Here is a 16,454-nt window from a genome sequence, read left to right as displayed (position 1 = left end):
CCAGAGTTCAGGCCCCACGACCGACAAAAAAAAAAAAAAAGCTGGGCGCCACTAGCTCATGCCTGTAATCCTAGCTACTCAGGAGGCTGAGATCAGAGGATCGCAGTTCACAGCCAGCCCGGGCAAGAAACTCCGTGAGACTCTTATTATCAATAAACCACTCAGAAAACCAGCCGTGGTGCTGTGGCTCAAGTGGTAGAGGGCTCGCCTTGAGCTGAAGAGCTGAGGGACAGTGCCCAGGCCCAGAGTTCTAGCACCATTACAGACAAAAAATAAATAAATAAAAGAAGAATAAATCAGGCAGAGGCTCGGGCTGGTCATTGGCCTGGCAAAGTGCAAACTGACCAGGGCACTCATCCATCTGTTCCCTAGGGGATGTTCTTTCTATAGGGTCTGGGGACATGTGGCTGTCACACTGAGGGGTCTCCTGACATGGAGTGGGGGGAGGTTCAGGATTACCCCCCCCCAGTGTGCATGGTGCCAAAGTGACCCCAGGTGACCCCAGAAGGATATATGGATACCAAGGCAGCTGCTCCGTGTCCTGGCGGCCATCGATTTCCCATTCCTCCCTGCTGCCACCTTGTGGACCCTCACAGCCCTGCCTTGGCAGGAAGGACTCCATCCACACACCCATGAACCCCCGAGACCGTACTACGTGGGCCTGAAATGGGATGGCTCATGGCAGCCGTGCCACGGCCTGGGAGGCCGATGCTCTGGGTCACGAGTGAGGACTCAGGGTGTGGAGGGGCCCTGGACCAGGCATGGCGACCAGGTTCCTCTCCCAACTCAGGGATGAGCTGGCGCCCCAGGGGAGGGCAGGGTGGAAGGTGGGTGGCTCTCCCCCACCCCACCTACGTGTCATCGGTCTCGATGGCTTCCCCCCGCGCAGCCCCGCCCTGGATGGACTCCATGGCGGTGGAGTAGAGCGCCTTCTGGCCCACGGGCCGCTTCTCATCCGAGGTGCTCTGGGCGCCCTCTGCTTGCCGCTCTCGCTCTTGCTGGTCAATGTTGTGGACGCCAAGCAACAGGCTGTAGTCCATGATCTTGAAGCTTTCCAGCACCTGGCGGGGGAGACCCCAGATCACGACATGCTGCGTGTCACATCTGAGGGGCCCCCAGACCCCCTCCTCCCCCCTCCCCCCATCACCCCCTAGCCACAGGGGTCCTGTCACCATCCCAAGGGACCAGAGGGTCCAGTTACAGCAGGCGCCAAAAACTGGGGCCAGCCCTCCACAGGCTATATTCCAGGAAGACCAGGACTGTGGCCACCCAGGCTCAGGGATGTCCCCCCTGGCATGGCTGGGGGTTTTCTGGGGATACCTGTCAAGTTCTGGAAAGCACAGGAGATTGCAGACACAGGTTCTGCTCCTGACTGGCTAGGGAAGAAGGTGGGGGCCATCTTATTGCTTTGGGGCTTTGCTAACGCACTCACTCAGCCCTCAGGCCGGCACAGGCAGTGGACACTCGGAAGCAGGACCAGGCCTGGCATCTCTGCCTCCATTTTGGGCCGGGTCTGCCTCCTTTCCTAGCTTAAATGCTGGCTCAAGGTTCTTGCTGAGCTTCACGGAGCTATGTCTCCCTTCACAAGTCATCCTCTTTGGAGTCCAGAGTACCAGGAACTACGGGTCTGATGGACAAATGTCTCTGTGCAGAGTCAACCTCCTCATCCCTGCTAACACCTTAGGGCTCAGATCGTCCAGTGAGGCAGACTTCTTGCCTTAAAGCCCAAGTCACGTGAAAGGCTCAAGGTGCCTGTGCATGTCCTGAAGTCTGAGTTCCATCTCACACTTGCGAGGCAGCCGCTCCACCTCTTGAGACAAGCTCTCAACTTCAGCTTTAGTTACTTGTGGTTACTTTTCAGGCGGGTCTAATGCTGCCACACTGAGACCCTTCTACCTACGCCTTCCAGTGTAGCTGGAATGACAGGTGCACTCCACCATGCCCAGTGTGTTGGCACGGGGGGAGATGGGGTGTCTCCCTGTTTCCAGGCTGCCGCTAAGTCTCCATCCTCCCCACGCCAGCCTCTCGAGTAGCCAGGTATGAGCCACAGGGCTTGGTTCTCCCCTGCCCCCACCCCCACTTTTTTTTTCAATACTGGAGCTTGAACTTGGGCCTTGTGCTGGCTAGGTGGGTGTTCTACCCCCACAGCCATGTCCCAGCCCGTTTTCTGTGTTGTTTGGGGATGAATGCCTAGATCTGGGCTGGTGAGACTCCCTGAAGTGCAGGTCCCACCTCTAGCCTAGAGCATCATGGCTGAGGAAGAACTAGGGGTGCAGTGTGTGGGCTGGCTGAGATTGCATGGCCACCAGGCGCTGGAATATAGAATTACTCCCCTTACAAGAGAACAGGCTCTGGGAGTGGGGGCCATGGAGCACATGGGTGGTGGGCGTGGCTTGATGGGCGGAGCTTGACTGTGAGCATGATGCTGAGGGATTAGTGGGCATGGCTTGGTCTGATCACGGGTGGGGCTTGGTGGGCAGGTGTGATCAAGGCTGGCCGTGGGCGGGGCCTGACAGTGGGCGGGGCCTCACCAGGCAGTCTCGCTGCAGGGTCTTGACCAGGGCGCTGAAGGTGTCAGCGTCCAGCAACAGCCCCTCGGGCATGTCCTGCATGAAGTCCAGGTCCTTGTAGGTGGGCATGCTCTTCTCCTTCTCCTTCTTGCTGGCCCGCCGCTTGTACGTGGAGCCCTTGAGGTCGAACTTGAGGTGCATCTTGACCACGCGTGGCAGCACGTTGTTCATGACCACCACTCGGATGTTCTTGCCGCCTGACTGCACGCAGTACAGCCCGTAGAACTTGGGCAGCAGTGTGCGTGGGTTCTGGTTCAGGTTCTGCCAGCCGGGGGAGGAGGTTGGGGGAAGGGGGAGAAGGGAGAGAGAGAGAGAGAGAGAAAGACATTAGAAGGAGGGGTGAATCCATCCTGCTCCATCCCGGCACCCCAGATTTCTTTCAGAGGGCCGGTTCTGGTCTACCGGGCTTGTCCCACAGAGCCAAAATACCACCACTGGCCATGTGCCTGGGTAGCTCAGACCCACAATTTCTGGGACACTAGAGAGATGGGGGCATCAGGTAGGCCTGGCCACAGGCCACCGCCCCTTCCGGAGGTGGCTACCTAGGGCCAGGTGGGCCCTGTTTGCATGAGCCAGGCAGGCAGTCTGGGGCCAGAGCCTCACTGCCTCCCCACGCCTCCCCCACAGGGACCCCTTCGGCGACCCCCGGGCCCCCCACCCACCATGTAGTAGCCGGGTAGTAGCTTCTGGAGGAACTCGGCCTCCTTGTGCATGACCGTCTTGATGATGAACTCGTCGTCGCTGGTGACGTAGAACAGCGAGCCGCTGGCACCCGGATTGGACAGTTCAATCAGTGGCTCATTGCACAGAGAGTACTGGAAGGCAGGGGCAGGGTGGTGAGAGGCCCAGAAATGGAGGCTAAGTAAGGGAGGAGCATAGGGAGGACCTGGGTGCTGACCTGCTGGGTGCATTCCCCAGGGGGCCTTCTCTCTCTACCAGTAACCGACACCTGGTGAGTTTCAGAGAGCTTTTCTGCCCTCTCTCCTTCCCATCTACTTCCCACCTGAAACCTTGACATGACAGCTGGAGCCCCAGGAGCCATGCTGGGCCACGAGGGGACTTTCGGGATAGAGGTTATCTACCAATGACAGCGGAGAGAGGAGGGCTGATCTACCAATGACAGCGGAGAGAGGAAGGCTGATCTACCAATGACAGCGGAGAGAGGAGGGCTGATCTACCAATGACAGCGGAGAGAGGAGGGCTGCGTGTCTAACGTGCAGCCCCCACCTGCACAGCTTCTCCATGGACCCCAGCCCTGGGTCTCACTCCCCGCGTCTCTTCCCCGTTTTCTCTCTACTGACATGTGGGTGTCACTCTGTCTTCCTCACAGCCGGGGGTGGGTGGTGGTGGCTGAGGAGGCACGTCCAAGCTGTAGTCATTGCCAGGCCTGGCCATATGTCTGTCCTTTCTCCGCCCACAGCCACCAGCCACAAATATCCACAGGAGACAGAAGCCCATGCCCAGCTCCGTCCCTCGCCTCCCCCACGGGTGCAAGCCTGGGCCCTCCCCTCCCAAATCGTAGCTCACAGAAAGGAAGACCTGGGACCCATTTTTCTACTGCTCTAAGCGAGACCACGACGCCTCAGCAATCACGTGACTTGGCTTCTACCTCAAACCCCGGGTGCGCCTTAGCCCCTCCCACTGCCCGGTGGCCTTCGCAGGAACCCTGGGGAGACTCGAGACACTGGAATTGGGAGACGGAGCCTGCAGCAGCAGCACCCTCAGGAGGGGTAATGCACAAAAGCTCATGTGTGGAAGGCTTGGCTCCTCCCCAGGAGGCACCTTTTAAGAGGTAGAGGTAGAGCCAGTTGGGGGCCGGTGGCTCAGACCTGCAATCCTAGCTACTCAGGAGGCTGAGATCTGAGGATCGCAGTTCAAGGCCAGCCCGGGCAGGAAAGCCCATGAGACTCTTATTTCCAATTAATCACCAGAAACCCGAAGTGGCGCTGTGGCTCAAGCAGTAGAGCACTTGCTGTGAGCTGAAGAGCTGAGGGACAGTGTCCAGGCCCAGAGTTCAAGCCCCACCACCGAAAAAAAAAAAAAAAAAAAAAAGAGTGAGGTCCTGAGTTCTAACCCTAGTATTGCAAAAAACAAACAAAAAAGCCAAACCAAAAACCAAATATGAAACAGGAGTGAATCCGAAGTATATTCCCATGTGGAAATATCACAATGACAATGAAATCCCTCGGTGAAGCTAAGGTCATGGGGGACATACCTTTACCCAGCTTCTCTTGCAGCTAGGTTTGGTCATGTGACTGTGCTCAGCCAATGAGCTTGGAGCGGTACATAAACTGTGTGATTTCCTGGTTGTGGCGTCCCTTCCCTTCTTTCTCTTGCTCCCTGCCTTTAAATCCCAGCCCTCCATCGAGAGTTCACACCTGGTGCTGTTCTCAGTCACTCATGGGGTGACAGCTTACCAAGTAATCATCCGGCCGGATCCCAAAGAGCTCCCGGAAGTATCGGAAAGCGACAGGGGCATAAGTCTTGAACCGGAAGTCCTGGAAGTGGTGGGCAGGGGTGAGGTTGCTGCCTTCACTGCGGAGGAGGACGCAGGGGGGGATGTCTGTGAGGAGCAGTGGGTTTTAGGGGCACCTCTCCCCATTTGTCCCAATACCCAGCCACACAAAGGCCCTGTGGCCGGCCCTGGGCTGTATCCCAGTGACCACTCTGTCCTGTCTCTTATTAGCAGTGGAGCCCACCTCACATGGCCCAGAGTGAGATGACCGCTCCCACTGCTCTTGCAGCTAGGCATGGTCATGCGATTCCACTCAGCCAATGACCTGCAGGCAGACTGGAAATGATGCATATTATTTCCTGGTTATGCCTTTCTTCCCTGTTGGAATGCAGATGTGATGGCAGGAGCTTGGGCTCCCACCAGAGACCTCTGGTTACACAAGTCTCTTATTAGAATGGAAGAACTGAGCAACAAGTTGACCTGGGAACCCCAACATCATAAAGTCAGCCGACTAGCCATGGATGTCCTAGTTATTTATCTATGCAATAGTCCCAGTCCTTGTTGTTGTTGTTGGTTGTGAGGCTTGAACTCAGGGCCTAGGCGCCCTTTGTGCTCAAGACTAGCACTCTGGGGCTGGGAAGGTGGCTCAGTGGTAGAGCGCTTGCCTTGCATGCCTGAGGCCCTGGGTTTGATTCCTCAGCACCACATAAGCAAAAAGAAAAAAGCTGGAAGTGGCGCTGTGGCTCAAGTGGTAGAGTGCTAGCCTTGAGCTGAAGAGCTGAGGGACAGTGCCCAGGCCCAGAGTTCAGGCCCCACGGCTGGACCCACCACCCCCCCCCTGCCAAAAAAAAAGACTAGCACTCTACCACTTGAGCCACAGTGCCACTTCCAGTTTTTCAGTGGCTAATTGGAGATAAGAGTCTCACAGGAACTTTTTATTGCCCAGGCTGGCTTCAAACCACAATATTCAGATCCACACCTCCTGAAAAGCTAAGATTACAGGCATGAGCCACAGGCGCCTAGACTTTTTTTTTTTGGTGGTTGTTGCTGTTTTTGTTCCTGATAGGGTATTCTGCTAACTTTGCCAGGGCCCATCTTGAGACCATGATCTTTCCTCTGCTGGGACTTTAGGAGTATGCTACCATACCATGCTTGCTTTTAAGTTTAAGTCTAGTGCCAACTTGGCTTAAACTAAGCTCAAATCTTTTTTTTTTTTTAAATCATAAAGGCATTTTATTATCCCACATCCAGATGTAGAGTGGTATGAAGATTACTTATCTCAGTAGCTCAACAATGCTCTCAATAGCCTCAAATCTTGATCCTTCTACCTCCGCCTCCCAAGTAGCTGGGATTACAGGTGTACACATTCACACCAAGATACTTGCAGTTCTTTATTTAGATGGTACTTGAGTTTGAACTCAAGGTGTCATACTACCTAGGTAGGTGCTCTACCAGTTAAGTCACACCTCCAACTCTTTCTGCTTTAGTAAAATTTTTATATAGGCTTCTCCTTTTATTCCCTAACCAGCCCAGACAACAATTCTACCTACTCTTCTTTTGTAACTGGGATGACAAATATGTGTTACCTTGTCCACCTTTTTACTGAGTAATATAAGATCTTGCAAACATTTTTCCCAGATTAGCCTTGAGTAGCTGTGATTGCAGGTACGTGCCTTACTGGGTCAGATTGTTCTCTCTCTCTCTCTACTGGGTCAGATTGTTCTCTCTTTCTCTCTCTCTCTCTCTCTCTGGCTTTGAACTTGAGGTGTCAAGTTTGCTCAGCTCGCTTGTTCTGCTGGCACTTTATCATTTTAATCATGCCTCCAGCTGGGCTTTTTGCTGCTTACTTGGAGATAAAGAGTCTCATAGACTTTTCTGCCCGAGCTAGCCTCAAACTGGGATCCTTCGGATCTCAGCCTCCCGAATACACCAGGATGACAGGCGTAAGTTACCCAGCTCCAGGCTCTGGCTGATTCTTTTTATGTGAGAGGTAAAAAAAAAAGATTGCTCTCCCCCCTTCCCCCTCCCCCCCCCCGGCTTGCTCAGGGGAGGCTGCAGGGTCTCCACGTGAGGAGCGAGGTGTCATGGGCCAAGGGTGGGCCCGGCCCTACCTGGGGAAGAAGATGCTCTCCACCACGTAGAAGTCCTGCATGAGCACATCACGTTCAGGCTTGGAGCTCAGGTTGCCCACGGTGTAGCCGATGCCCAGCTGGATGGCACCCTTCAGGGTGGATGAGGTTGTCTGCAGGGGGTGGGGAGGGGAGGAAGAACCAATGGCATCAATTCCCTGGGCCTGTGTGCTCCCTGCTGTCACCGGGCCCCTGTTCCTGCTGAACCCCAGCTGCCACCCAGCCCTGCCGGAAGCCGGTGACCGCCCGCTATGGGCTGCAGGGAAGGAGTGTCAGCGGGGGAGGGGTGCTCTTGGCCACACTGCAGGGCAAGGGTCTGGCCTGACTTTCTTTTTTTTTGTCAGTCATGGGGCTTGAACTCGGCCTGGGCGCTGTCCCTCAGCTCTTCAGCTCAAGGCGAACGCTCTACCACTTGAGCCACAGCACCACCTCTGGTTTCCTGGTGTTTTATTGGAGATAAGAGTCTCACGGACTTCCCTGCCTGGGCTGGCTTTTAACTGTGATCCTCAGATCTCAGCCTCCTGAGTAGCTGGGATGACAGGCGTGAGCGCTGGTTCCCCGGCTGGCCTGACATTTTTCTTTTTAGCCCCAGGGCCTGGTTTCTGGCTACATTCTAGAAGGCTCCCACATCCTAAAACTACTTGGGCTTGTTCTATAGAGCGCCACAATTCAGAGTGATCCCTCAATTACTTTAATTTCTATTCCCATAAACTCCAGTTCCCTTTTTTTTGGAGGGGGATGGGCAAACCCAGGTCCTTGCACTTGCTCGGCAGGAGCTCTCCTACTTGAGCCACACCCCTACTGCTTGAGAAGCTTGTTTTTTTTTTTTTCTTTATCTTGGTGTGGGGCTTGAACTCAGTCAGGGCCTGGGCGCTGTCCCTGAGCTCTTTTTTGCTCAAGGCTAGTGCTCTACCACTTTGAGCCACAGCTCCACTTCCAGTTTTCTGGTGGTTCATTGGAGATAAAATCCTAACAGCCTTTCTTGTCTGGACTGGCTTCAAACTGTGCTCCTCAGATCTCTGCCTCCTGAGTAGCTAGGATCAGAGGTGTGAGCCACCAGCCCCTGGCTAGTTCTTTTTCTGATGGTGTCTGTCTTGAGCTAGCCTCAGATCACATTTCGGTTTATGCTTCTTCCCTCAGTAGCTGAGATCACAGCTGGGTACTACCATGCCCAGCTTGTTGGCTAAAATGAGGTCTTATGAAGTTTTTTTTTGGGGGGGGTGGTCAGGGCTGGCCTCAAACCATGAATGTGTTGACTCCCCACCTCCGGAGCAGCTGGGATGACGGCACGATGCGGGCCTTCCACCAGCTCTCTACGCCATTGCCTGAGCCTGTTCCCACTCCTGGAAGCTGCGGCTGGCTGCGGTCAGGAGCTCGGGCGCTCTCAGCAGCACATGCTGCTCGTGTTTTGTCATGGCCATGGGGGCGTGCCTCGCTCCCTGAGCACTTTGGGGGAGCCACCCTCTGTCCCCAGTGGCAGGAGCCATCCCTCCCAGGCCTGTTCTCTCATTCGCTGGGATCATCCAGCTCTCCAGGGAGTTCCTCACGGTCCCACATTTGGGAACGTGCCACGTGACCCCGATTGCTGTCCTGGGGGACTCAGCTGAGACCCCCAGGGGCCCCGCCCCACCCACACGGCGACTCGGGGCAGGCGAGGGACCTTTTTGTAGGTGGTCTCGCCGGACGCGTCCACGCCTCGGTGGCCCAGCTTCTTCCCATGGCCAGGGCCGGGCTGTCCAGTCACCGACGGGGCCTGGGGACAAGCGGGAAGCGTCAGGTCAGGGAAGAGGCGCGAGCAAGTCTGTCTGGAAGGCCCCAGGGAAGGGGCTGAGTCACTGCGCCCGGGAGGGCGACAACGTTGTGGACGTGTCCCAGCGGCCATCACCAGGCTGATGGACAGCAGCGGCTCCGGGATGGGGGTGTCCAGCCACCACCCACCACTGGGGCCTCAGTGCCCGGCTCAGGGCGTTCTTGGCAGCGGCCACCAGGGGGCGTGCTTGTCCCATGTAGGCCTCCTCCTGTCCTGGCATCTTGGGGTCCCACTTCCTGCCTCCCCATCCAAAGATCTGTCCCTGGCCCGGCGGATGGAGTCCTCCGGGCTCTGTGGACACGGGAGGCTCAGGCAGGGCACAGGATGGGTGGCTGTCCGCAGCAGCTTGGCCTGTCAGGGCTGTGGTCCCTGTGGGGTGCGTGTGGGGACACAGGGAGGTCCCCAGCCTCCCCCACCCCAACTCAGGCTGGCAGGACAGATGGGATGTTCATCCCACATGACCACATTCTAAAATGTGGGCCCAGAGAGGTACAGCGAGCGGTCTGAGGACACACAGCAGCAGCTGGGGCAGCTAGGACGCCTCTCTCCCTCGCCCATCTTCTCACGGAGGCCAGTCTGCGCGGGACCCCAGCCCTCCACCCCGGGGCTCACCTCAGTCAGGGCCGTCTTCTTCTGAGCCAGACCTGGGAGAGAGAAGAGAGTTTTCAGGGTGAGCCACACTGGGGGTCCATCCTCCCTCCCCTCATCGGAGGCAGGTTTGTCCCCCTTTGATCTAGAAAGTCCTCGAGTCACAGGTGCGTGGAGAGGCCCAAGTGCCACCCAGCCAGGACTGGCACCTGTCCTGCCCCAGGGGCCTTGACCTCTGCCCCACCCCTCCGGCCATCACGGACCAAGGAGGGGACGGTGAGTAGCCTGGGGTTCCTGTGGGACACTGCCCGGTCAGAGCGGGTTGCTCTGCCATGGGGAATGACGGGAGCCATGGTGGGGGGGGAGAGCCGTGTCCACTCCGGGCCTTCTCCAGGGAGAAGCCTGCTGCCACCCTGCCCTGACCTCCCCCCCCCCTGCGTCTGCCACAGGAACCTGGGGTGCCCAGCAGCACACGTCCACCCAACGGGCACGTGGAAGGGGCCGGGGCCATGGGGGGGGCTACGCTATTGGGGGAGTGGGGTCCAGGCCCGAGTCACCACTGTCTGGGGTACAGAGAAACCACCCATGGCCGCCTGAGCTTCAGGGACGACGCAGGCTGGGGATGGCGGTGGCCCGGGGTGCCGGGGAGGGCCTGCTGCGTGGACCCCAGAGCCCCAATCCCTGCCCAGTGGGGGGGTGTCTGTCATGGTCCCTGGGCTGTCCCCAGGCAGAAGGGGGGGGTGGCGGGGCGCCAGCTTCCCTCCCGGGTGCTGGCATGGGGCACGGAGACGTGAAGGTGGGCATGGAGAGCCTGGCCGAGATGGGGTCCGACCCTGTGCGTCCCCCCCATGAGATGTTGCTGGACCCCAAGTGTGGAGCTCAGCCCACTTGGGTCACCCCTTCCTAGGACAGGCGGGGCTGCTCCAGGGTCCCCCCATCCTGCATCACAGGCCCCCCAGGTGGTGGAAGGTGCTGGAAGCTGAGGGTGTCTGCCCTGGCGTCCTCACAAATGATTCCTGGGTGAGCCCGGGCGTGGGGCATGCGCGGTTCTGGACCTTGTTGAGGAGTCCGGGGCCGCTGTCCAGCCAACGGGCACCCTGTGTCTTGGTGTCCCCAACACCAGCTGTCCCAGCCTCTGGGGGCCTGATGGGCCAGGGCGGGTCACCCGACACCTGGCAAACCTTACCGCCACCCTCGCCCGCTGTTCTCTTTTCGTCGGTCATGGGGCTTGAACTCTGGGCCTGGCGCTGTCCCTCAGCTCTTCAGCTCGAGGCGATCGCTCTACCGCTTGAGCCACAGCGCCACTTCCTGTTTTCCGAGTGGCTCATTGGAGATAAGAATCTCACGGTCTCTCCTGCCCAGGCTGGCTCTGAACCGTGAGCCACAGATCTCAGCCTCCTGAGTCGCTGGGATGACAGGCGGGAGCCGCCGGCGCCAGACTCACCTGCTTTTCTGAGCCTCAGGTTACTCTACCTGTAAAATGAACCCAGGCCAGAAGACGATTCTAGAAGCCCCTGGTTGGTTCCTGGCAAAGCTGCCCCTTACCTTCCCCTGCCTGTCACCCTGCTCTCAAAATCCAAAATCCGCCCCCCCCAAACTGGGGCCTGCAGCCCCCATCCCAGTCCTTTCTGGCTGGGTCCAAGCCCATGAAGCTTTGTTGCTGGACTGACATCGCTCTTCCTCTGCACCACAGACTTCAGCCAGGCCTGCCTCTCCCACTGAATGGGGGAAACTGAGGCTGGGAGCACTGAACTGGAGCCACACCCCCAGCAGGGTGGCTGCTGGAGGAGGCAGGGCGGGGGGGGGGGGGCGGGGGGACTGAGAGGAAGTGGGAAGGAGCTGGAATTCAGAGGAAGCAGAAACTGCAAGCTGGGCTTGGGGTGGAGGGGGAGGTGTCACCAGCCCTGCCCCGTGACACTGTGTCCCCTCTAGGATCTGGGCTGTGCTGTGGAGAGTGGGGGCTGGGTGCAGGGGGGGGGGGTGTTCTCCAGGAAGCCACCGCCCAGGTGGAGGAAGTGCTAGGGCGTGTGGGAAGTAGGGGTGGCTGGCAGGCCCAGAGGAAGGCACAGCATTTCCATCTACCTCCTTCCACCCCTGACCATTTGAGTAATTTCCTTTATAAGACCCCCATCTCTCACCCGCCTCCAGCCCCACTCCCTCCCTCCAGGCCTTCTTGCTGCTCCTTCAACACTGCAGGCTCTGCCTGCCACAGGACCTTTGCACAGGCTCACCGGGTGACCATCCAGCCTTTGACCACTGACTCCTGGGACCCCAGGTCTGGGCTGCACAGGGCCAGGCTAGATGCTGTGTTCTCACTTTTGCTCCTTTATAAAAGAGGTCCTGTTGCTGGGTGTCAGTGGTTCATGCCTGTACTCTTAGCGACTCAGGAGGCTGAGATCTGAGGATCACAGTTCAAAGCCAGACTGGGCAGAAAAGTCTGTGAGACCCTTATCTCCAATGAACCACCAGAAACTCAGAAGTGGTGCTGTGGCTCAAGTGGTAGAGCGCTAGCCTTGTGTTGAAGAGCTCAGGGACAGTGCCCAGGCCTATGGTTCAAGCCCCAAGACCAACAAAAAAAAGAGGGTCCCGTGGCAGCCACAGATGCCAGCCCCAGGCTGTACAGCCATGTAATGGCTCTGGCCCTGCCCCGCACTGGGGCAGTAAGGACAGCAAAGGCAGCACTCTAGGTCTTGGCAGGAGGAAGGTGAGTGACTGAGGCCTGACGTCCCTGCCCTGCTCTGCCCCTCCAGTCCACAGCGCGGCCGTCGGGGTCTCCTGGAGGCCAGCGTTTAAGCTGAGTCAATAGTAAAAAGCCACAGGGCTCTGCACAGAAACCCGGCTTTCCTGAAAAACAAGCAGGTTCAGAGATGAAAGACAGCCTGCCTGGCGCCCGCTGGCTGAAAACACAATGTGGCCACCCGTCCAGTCACCCGCCGGCCACGGCCAGCGCGGCTTAATGATGCCTTTGCCTGTGGCCATTCATGAGAGAAGAAGAAGCGTCAGCGCCGTTCAATGGGAAGCAGACATCCAAAAACAAGAAACAAAAACTGCCCAGAGATGGAAGTTGGGGTGTGGCTCAGGGCTAGAGTGCAGGTCTGGGGCTCGATTAATCCCAGCATTAAAAAAATAGGAGGATGCAGCTGGGTGCTGGGGGCTCACGCCTGTCATCCTAGCTACTCAGGAGACTCAGATCTGAGGGTCGTGGTTCAAAGCCAGCCCGGGCAGGAAAGTCTGTGAGACTCTTGTATCCCATGAATCACCAGTAAACCGGAAGTAGTTCTGTGGCTCAAGTGGTACAGTGCTCACCTAGAGCTGAAGAGCTGAGGGACAGTGACCAGGCCCAGCGTTCAAGCCCCATGACTAACAAAAATAAAAAAGGAGGATGGGCCAAGCACTGGCGGCTCCCGCCTGTCATCCTAGCTACTCAGGAGGCTGAGATCTGAGATCTGTTTGAAGCCAGCTGGAGCAGGAAAGACTGTGAGACTCTTAATGCAATGAATCACCTGAAGACAGGAAGGGGAGCTGTGACTCAAAGTGGTAAAGCACTAGCCTTGAGCAAAAGAGCTCAGGGACGGCGCCCAGGCCCCGAGTTCAAGCCCACAACCACCAGAAATGAGGAAGGAAGGGACAGGGGGAAGGAGAGAGGGAGGAGGAAGAAGGAAGGGAGGGAGGGAGGAAGGGAAGGAGGGAAGAAGGCAAGCCACAAAGAAACTAAAGAAGCAGCCCACTGTGGTAGCACAGCCTGTGTAGAGAATGAGATCCTGTCTCAAAACCAAAGGAGGAAGTCAAGCACCGGTGGCTCATGCCTGTCATCCTAGCTACTCAGAAAGGCTGAGATCAGGGGCTGGGAAGGTGGCTCAATGGTAGAGCGCTTGCCTTGCATGCCTGAGGTTTGATTCCTCAGCACCACATAAGCAAAAAGAAAAAAGCCAGAAGTGGTGCTGTGGCTCAAGTGGTAGAGTGCTCGCCTTGAGCTGAAGAGCTGAGGGACAGCGCCCAGGCCCAGAGTTCAGGCCCCACGACCGACAAAAAAAAACAAAAAAAGAGGGAGAGAGAAAGAACTTAAAAGGAAGAAGGCCGGAGCCTGTCTTTATGGCAATGTTCGGGCAGAAACTCCAGGAAATCCGTTCCCATCAACGGCAAGTTGACGGGGCCTGAGGACGCTCCGGCAGTGAGGTGCTGACCAGCGCAGTAAGACAAGAAAAAATAAATAAAAAGCAATAGAACTGAAGAGCTCTACACAATTTTAATGAAGGGATTAAAAACTCTGGAAGAGAGCATGTGGGCCTGGGAGGGAGGGAGAGCCGAGCCCTCTGCACCCACCATGCGTTCTTTATGTGCCCAAACCTGGTCAGGTGGTTATTTGGGTTTGGGGCTTTTGCTTTTGGTTTTTGGTCAGATTGTGGGGCTTGAACTCAGCGCCTGACCTCTGTCCCTGACCTCTTTTGCTCAAGGCTAGCGCTCTACCACTTTGGGCCATGGTTCCATTTCCGGTATTCTGGTGGTTCACTGGAGAGAAAAATCTCCCTTTTCCTGCCTGGGCTGGCTTCAAACTGCGATCCTCAGTTCTCAGCCTCTTGAGGAGCTAGGATGACAGGCATGAGCCACCAGCGCCCGGCCTAATTTTTGCCTGGGAAGTACAAATGATTCCCACTGCTGGGTACCGTGGAGGACCCCCCCCACACACACACCTCCACAGGTATCAAGATTTCTGGGGATTCTTACAAGCTGCTGTCCCTACCTGTGTCAATCTCAAGGGTCTGCAGTATACAAAGAACTTTAGCCAGGTATAGTGGGGCATGCCTGTAATCTTGGCAGGAGGATCATGAATTCCAGACCACCCCCCACCCTCCCACAGTGAGACCCTGGCTCCTGAGAACAAAGGACACAAGAACTGTGTATCTCAGCCAGCTCTGGGACTTTGCCCCCAAGATTAAGACTGGAAAGGCTAGGGATTCTGCAGGGGTGGGGAGAGGGAGAAGGGGGGAGGTCACAGCTGATTACAGAAGTTAATGTTTCAAAAAGTAGCAGCAGGGCTGGTGCAGGTAGACAGAGCCTGGTCTGGCCTGTGTGAGGCCGGAGTTCATCCCCAGCGCTGCAAAAAGGAAAAGCAGGAGGCATGGGGGAGGGGCCGAGGACGAGTGACGTCCCAGTGTTTGGCAGGAGCTGGGGGGATGGGAAGAGACCCTCCCCTCCCCCAGGGCAGTGTCTACCACCCAATCCTTTGACATTTCAGTACTTATGAAGATTTTTCTGAAGCTGGGCACTGGTGGCTCACGCCTGTCATCCCAGCTACTCAGGAGGCTGAGATCTGAGGATCATGGTTCAAAGCTAACCCAAGCAGGAAAAATGCATGAGACTCTTATCTCCAACGAACCACCCCCCAAATAGCCAAAAGAATGGAGCTGTGGCTCAAATGGTAGAGTGCCAGCCTTGAGTGGAAAAAAAAACTAAGGGGGTAACGCCCAGGCCGTGAGTTCAAGCCCTGGTACCAGCACGCGTGCGTGCACACACCCACATGCATGCATGCACGCACGCACGCACGCACGCACGCACACACAAGATTTTTCTGACTCATCTCCCAGGTGAAAGGAGAGTTTAGGAGCTCAGTGTGTGCTTGGGCTCTGCGAGGCTTTCGTGGCACACCACCCTGAGCTGAGGTCATGCAGAGTTTTACTCGTTGCACCTTCGGGCAGGAGGGTCCCGACCTCAGGGCCTTTGCACAGTCAGGCGCATTGTCTGAGACACACTATTCCCACAGCTCGTGCAGCCAGCTCCTGTCCACCCTGTTCAGGCCTGTCACCTCCTCTGGGGCATTTCTGACTGACTCCATGCGTACAGTGTGTTCGTTGCTGGGGTCGCATCACTTGTAATCTTGCTCTTCCCCGTGAGAAGAGAGATTCAGGGCTGGTCACGGCTGCTCCCTCACAGCCCAGTGCCTGGCACACTGCAAGCTGCTAGGACGAAGAGAAGGGGCCAGGTGGGAGAGGTAGGGGTGTGGGGGGTTGGGGTGGGGAGGATGGCCAGGCAAGCAGGTCCTTGGCTGTGCAGGACAGGACCAGGGGGAGGTGACAGTAGCAGCTAAGCTGCTGGGTCTGGGCAGCTGTGGAAGGCAGCATCTGAGGCGGGGAAGCAAGCTGGCACACAGCGTGTATCTGTGAAAGGCCAGGCTTGGCTGCCGGGAGCCAGGGATGCTTGGCTGGACCTGCCCTGACCCTGGGTGGCTGCCTGACACCACTGGAAAATCTGTTCCCAGGGCTGAAAACCATCTCTGTTCCCTGAAACTGCTTTCTCACCCACAAACGCTGAATGGGTTGATGGTGCAGGTAAGAATGGAAGTCCTTTGTATAACCAAGTCCCTAGTCAGCCATCTAACCATCCCTCCACCCATCCATCTACCATGTAACTGACCATCCATCCACTCTTCCATCCATCCATAACCCATCCATCCACTCATCCACCCATCCATATATACATCCATCTACTCATCTACCCACCCACTCATCCATCCATCCATCCACCCAACCATCCATCTCTATCCATCCATCCATTCACCCACCCACCCATCCATCCACCCATCCATCTACCCATGCATCCATCCATCCGCTCATCCACCCATCCATATATCCATCTATCCATCCATCCACTCATCCATATATCCATCCATCTACTCGTCTACCCATCCATCCATTCACCCACCCACTCATCTATCCATCTATCCATCCATCCATCCATCCACTCATTCACTCATCTATTCATCCATCCACTCATCCACCCATCCATCCATCCATCTCTATCCATCCATCCATTCACCCACCAACCCATCCATCCACCCATCCATCCATCCATCCATCCATCCACCATCCCTCCACCCATCTACCATCCATCTATTCATCCCAAAC

The 16,454-nt window shown here is 56.8% G+C and overlaps 1 protein-coding gene across 1 annotated transcript in view; it reads right to left on the bottom strand.

The window, feature by feature from the left end:
* Positions 1-9,605, bottom strand: part of Pip5k1c (phosphatidylinositol-4-phosphate 5-kinase, type I, gamma) — a 23,431-nt gene extending 13,826 nt beyond the window's left edge. Inside the window, 7 exon segments of the mRNA XM_013022843.1 lie at positions 770-1,061; positions 2,532-2,831; positions 3,233-3,385; positions 4,988-5,105; positions 7,137-7,267; positions 8,815-8,907; positions 9,577-9,605. Coding sequence (XP_012878297.1) covers positions 770-1,061; positions 2,532-2,831; positions 3,233-3,385; positions 4,988-5,105; positions 7,137-7,177 — 904 coding nt within the window. The 5' untranslated portion in view covers positions 7,178-7,267; positions 8,815-8,907; positions 9,577-9,605.
* Positions 9,606-16,454: the final 6,849 nt, after the last annotated feature.

This window comes from Dipodomys ordii, unplaced genomic scaffold (genome assembly GCF_000151885.1).
Source record: "Dipodomys ordii isolate 6190 unplaced genomic scaffold, Dord_2.0 Scaffold64, whole genome shotgun sequence".
In the NCBI taxonomy this organism is placed as follows: domain Eukaryota; kingdom Metazoa; phylum Chordata; class Mammalia; order Rodentia; family Heteromyidae; genus Dipodomys; species Dipodomys ordii.
The sequence above is the reverse complement of the archived record's forward strand: the minus strand, read 5'-3'. Positions and strand labels throughout refer to the sequence as shown.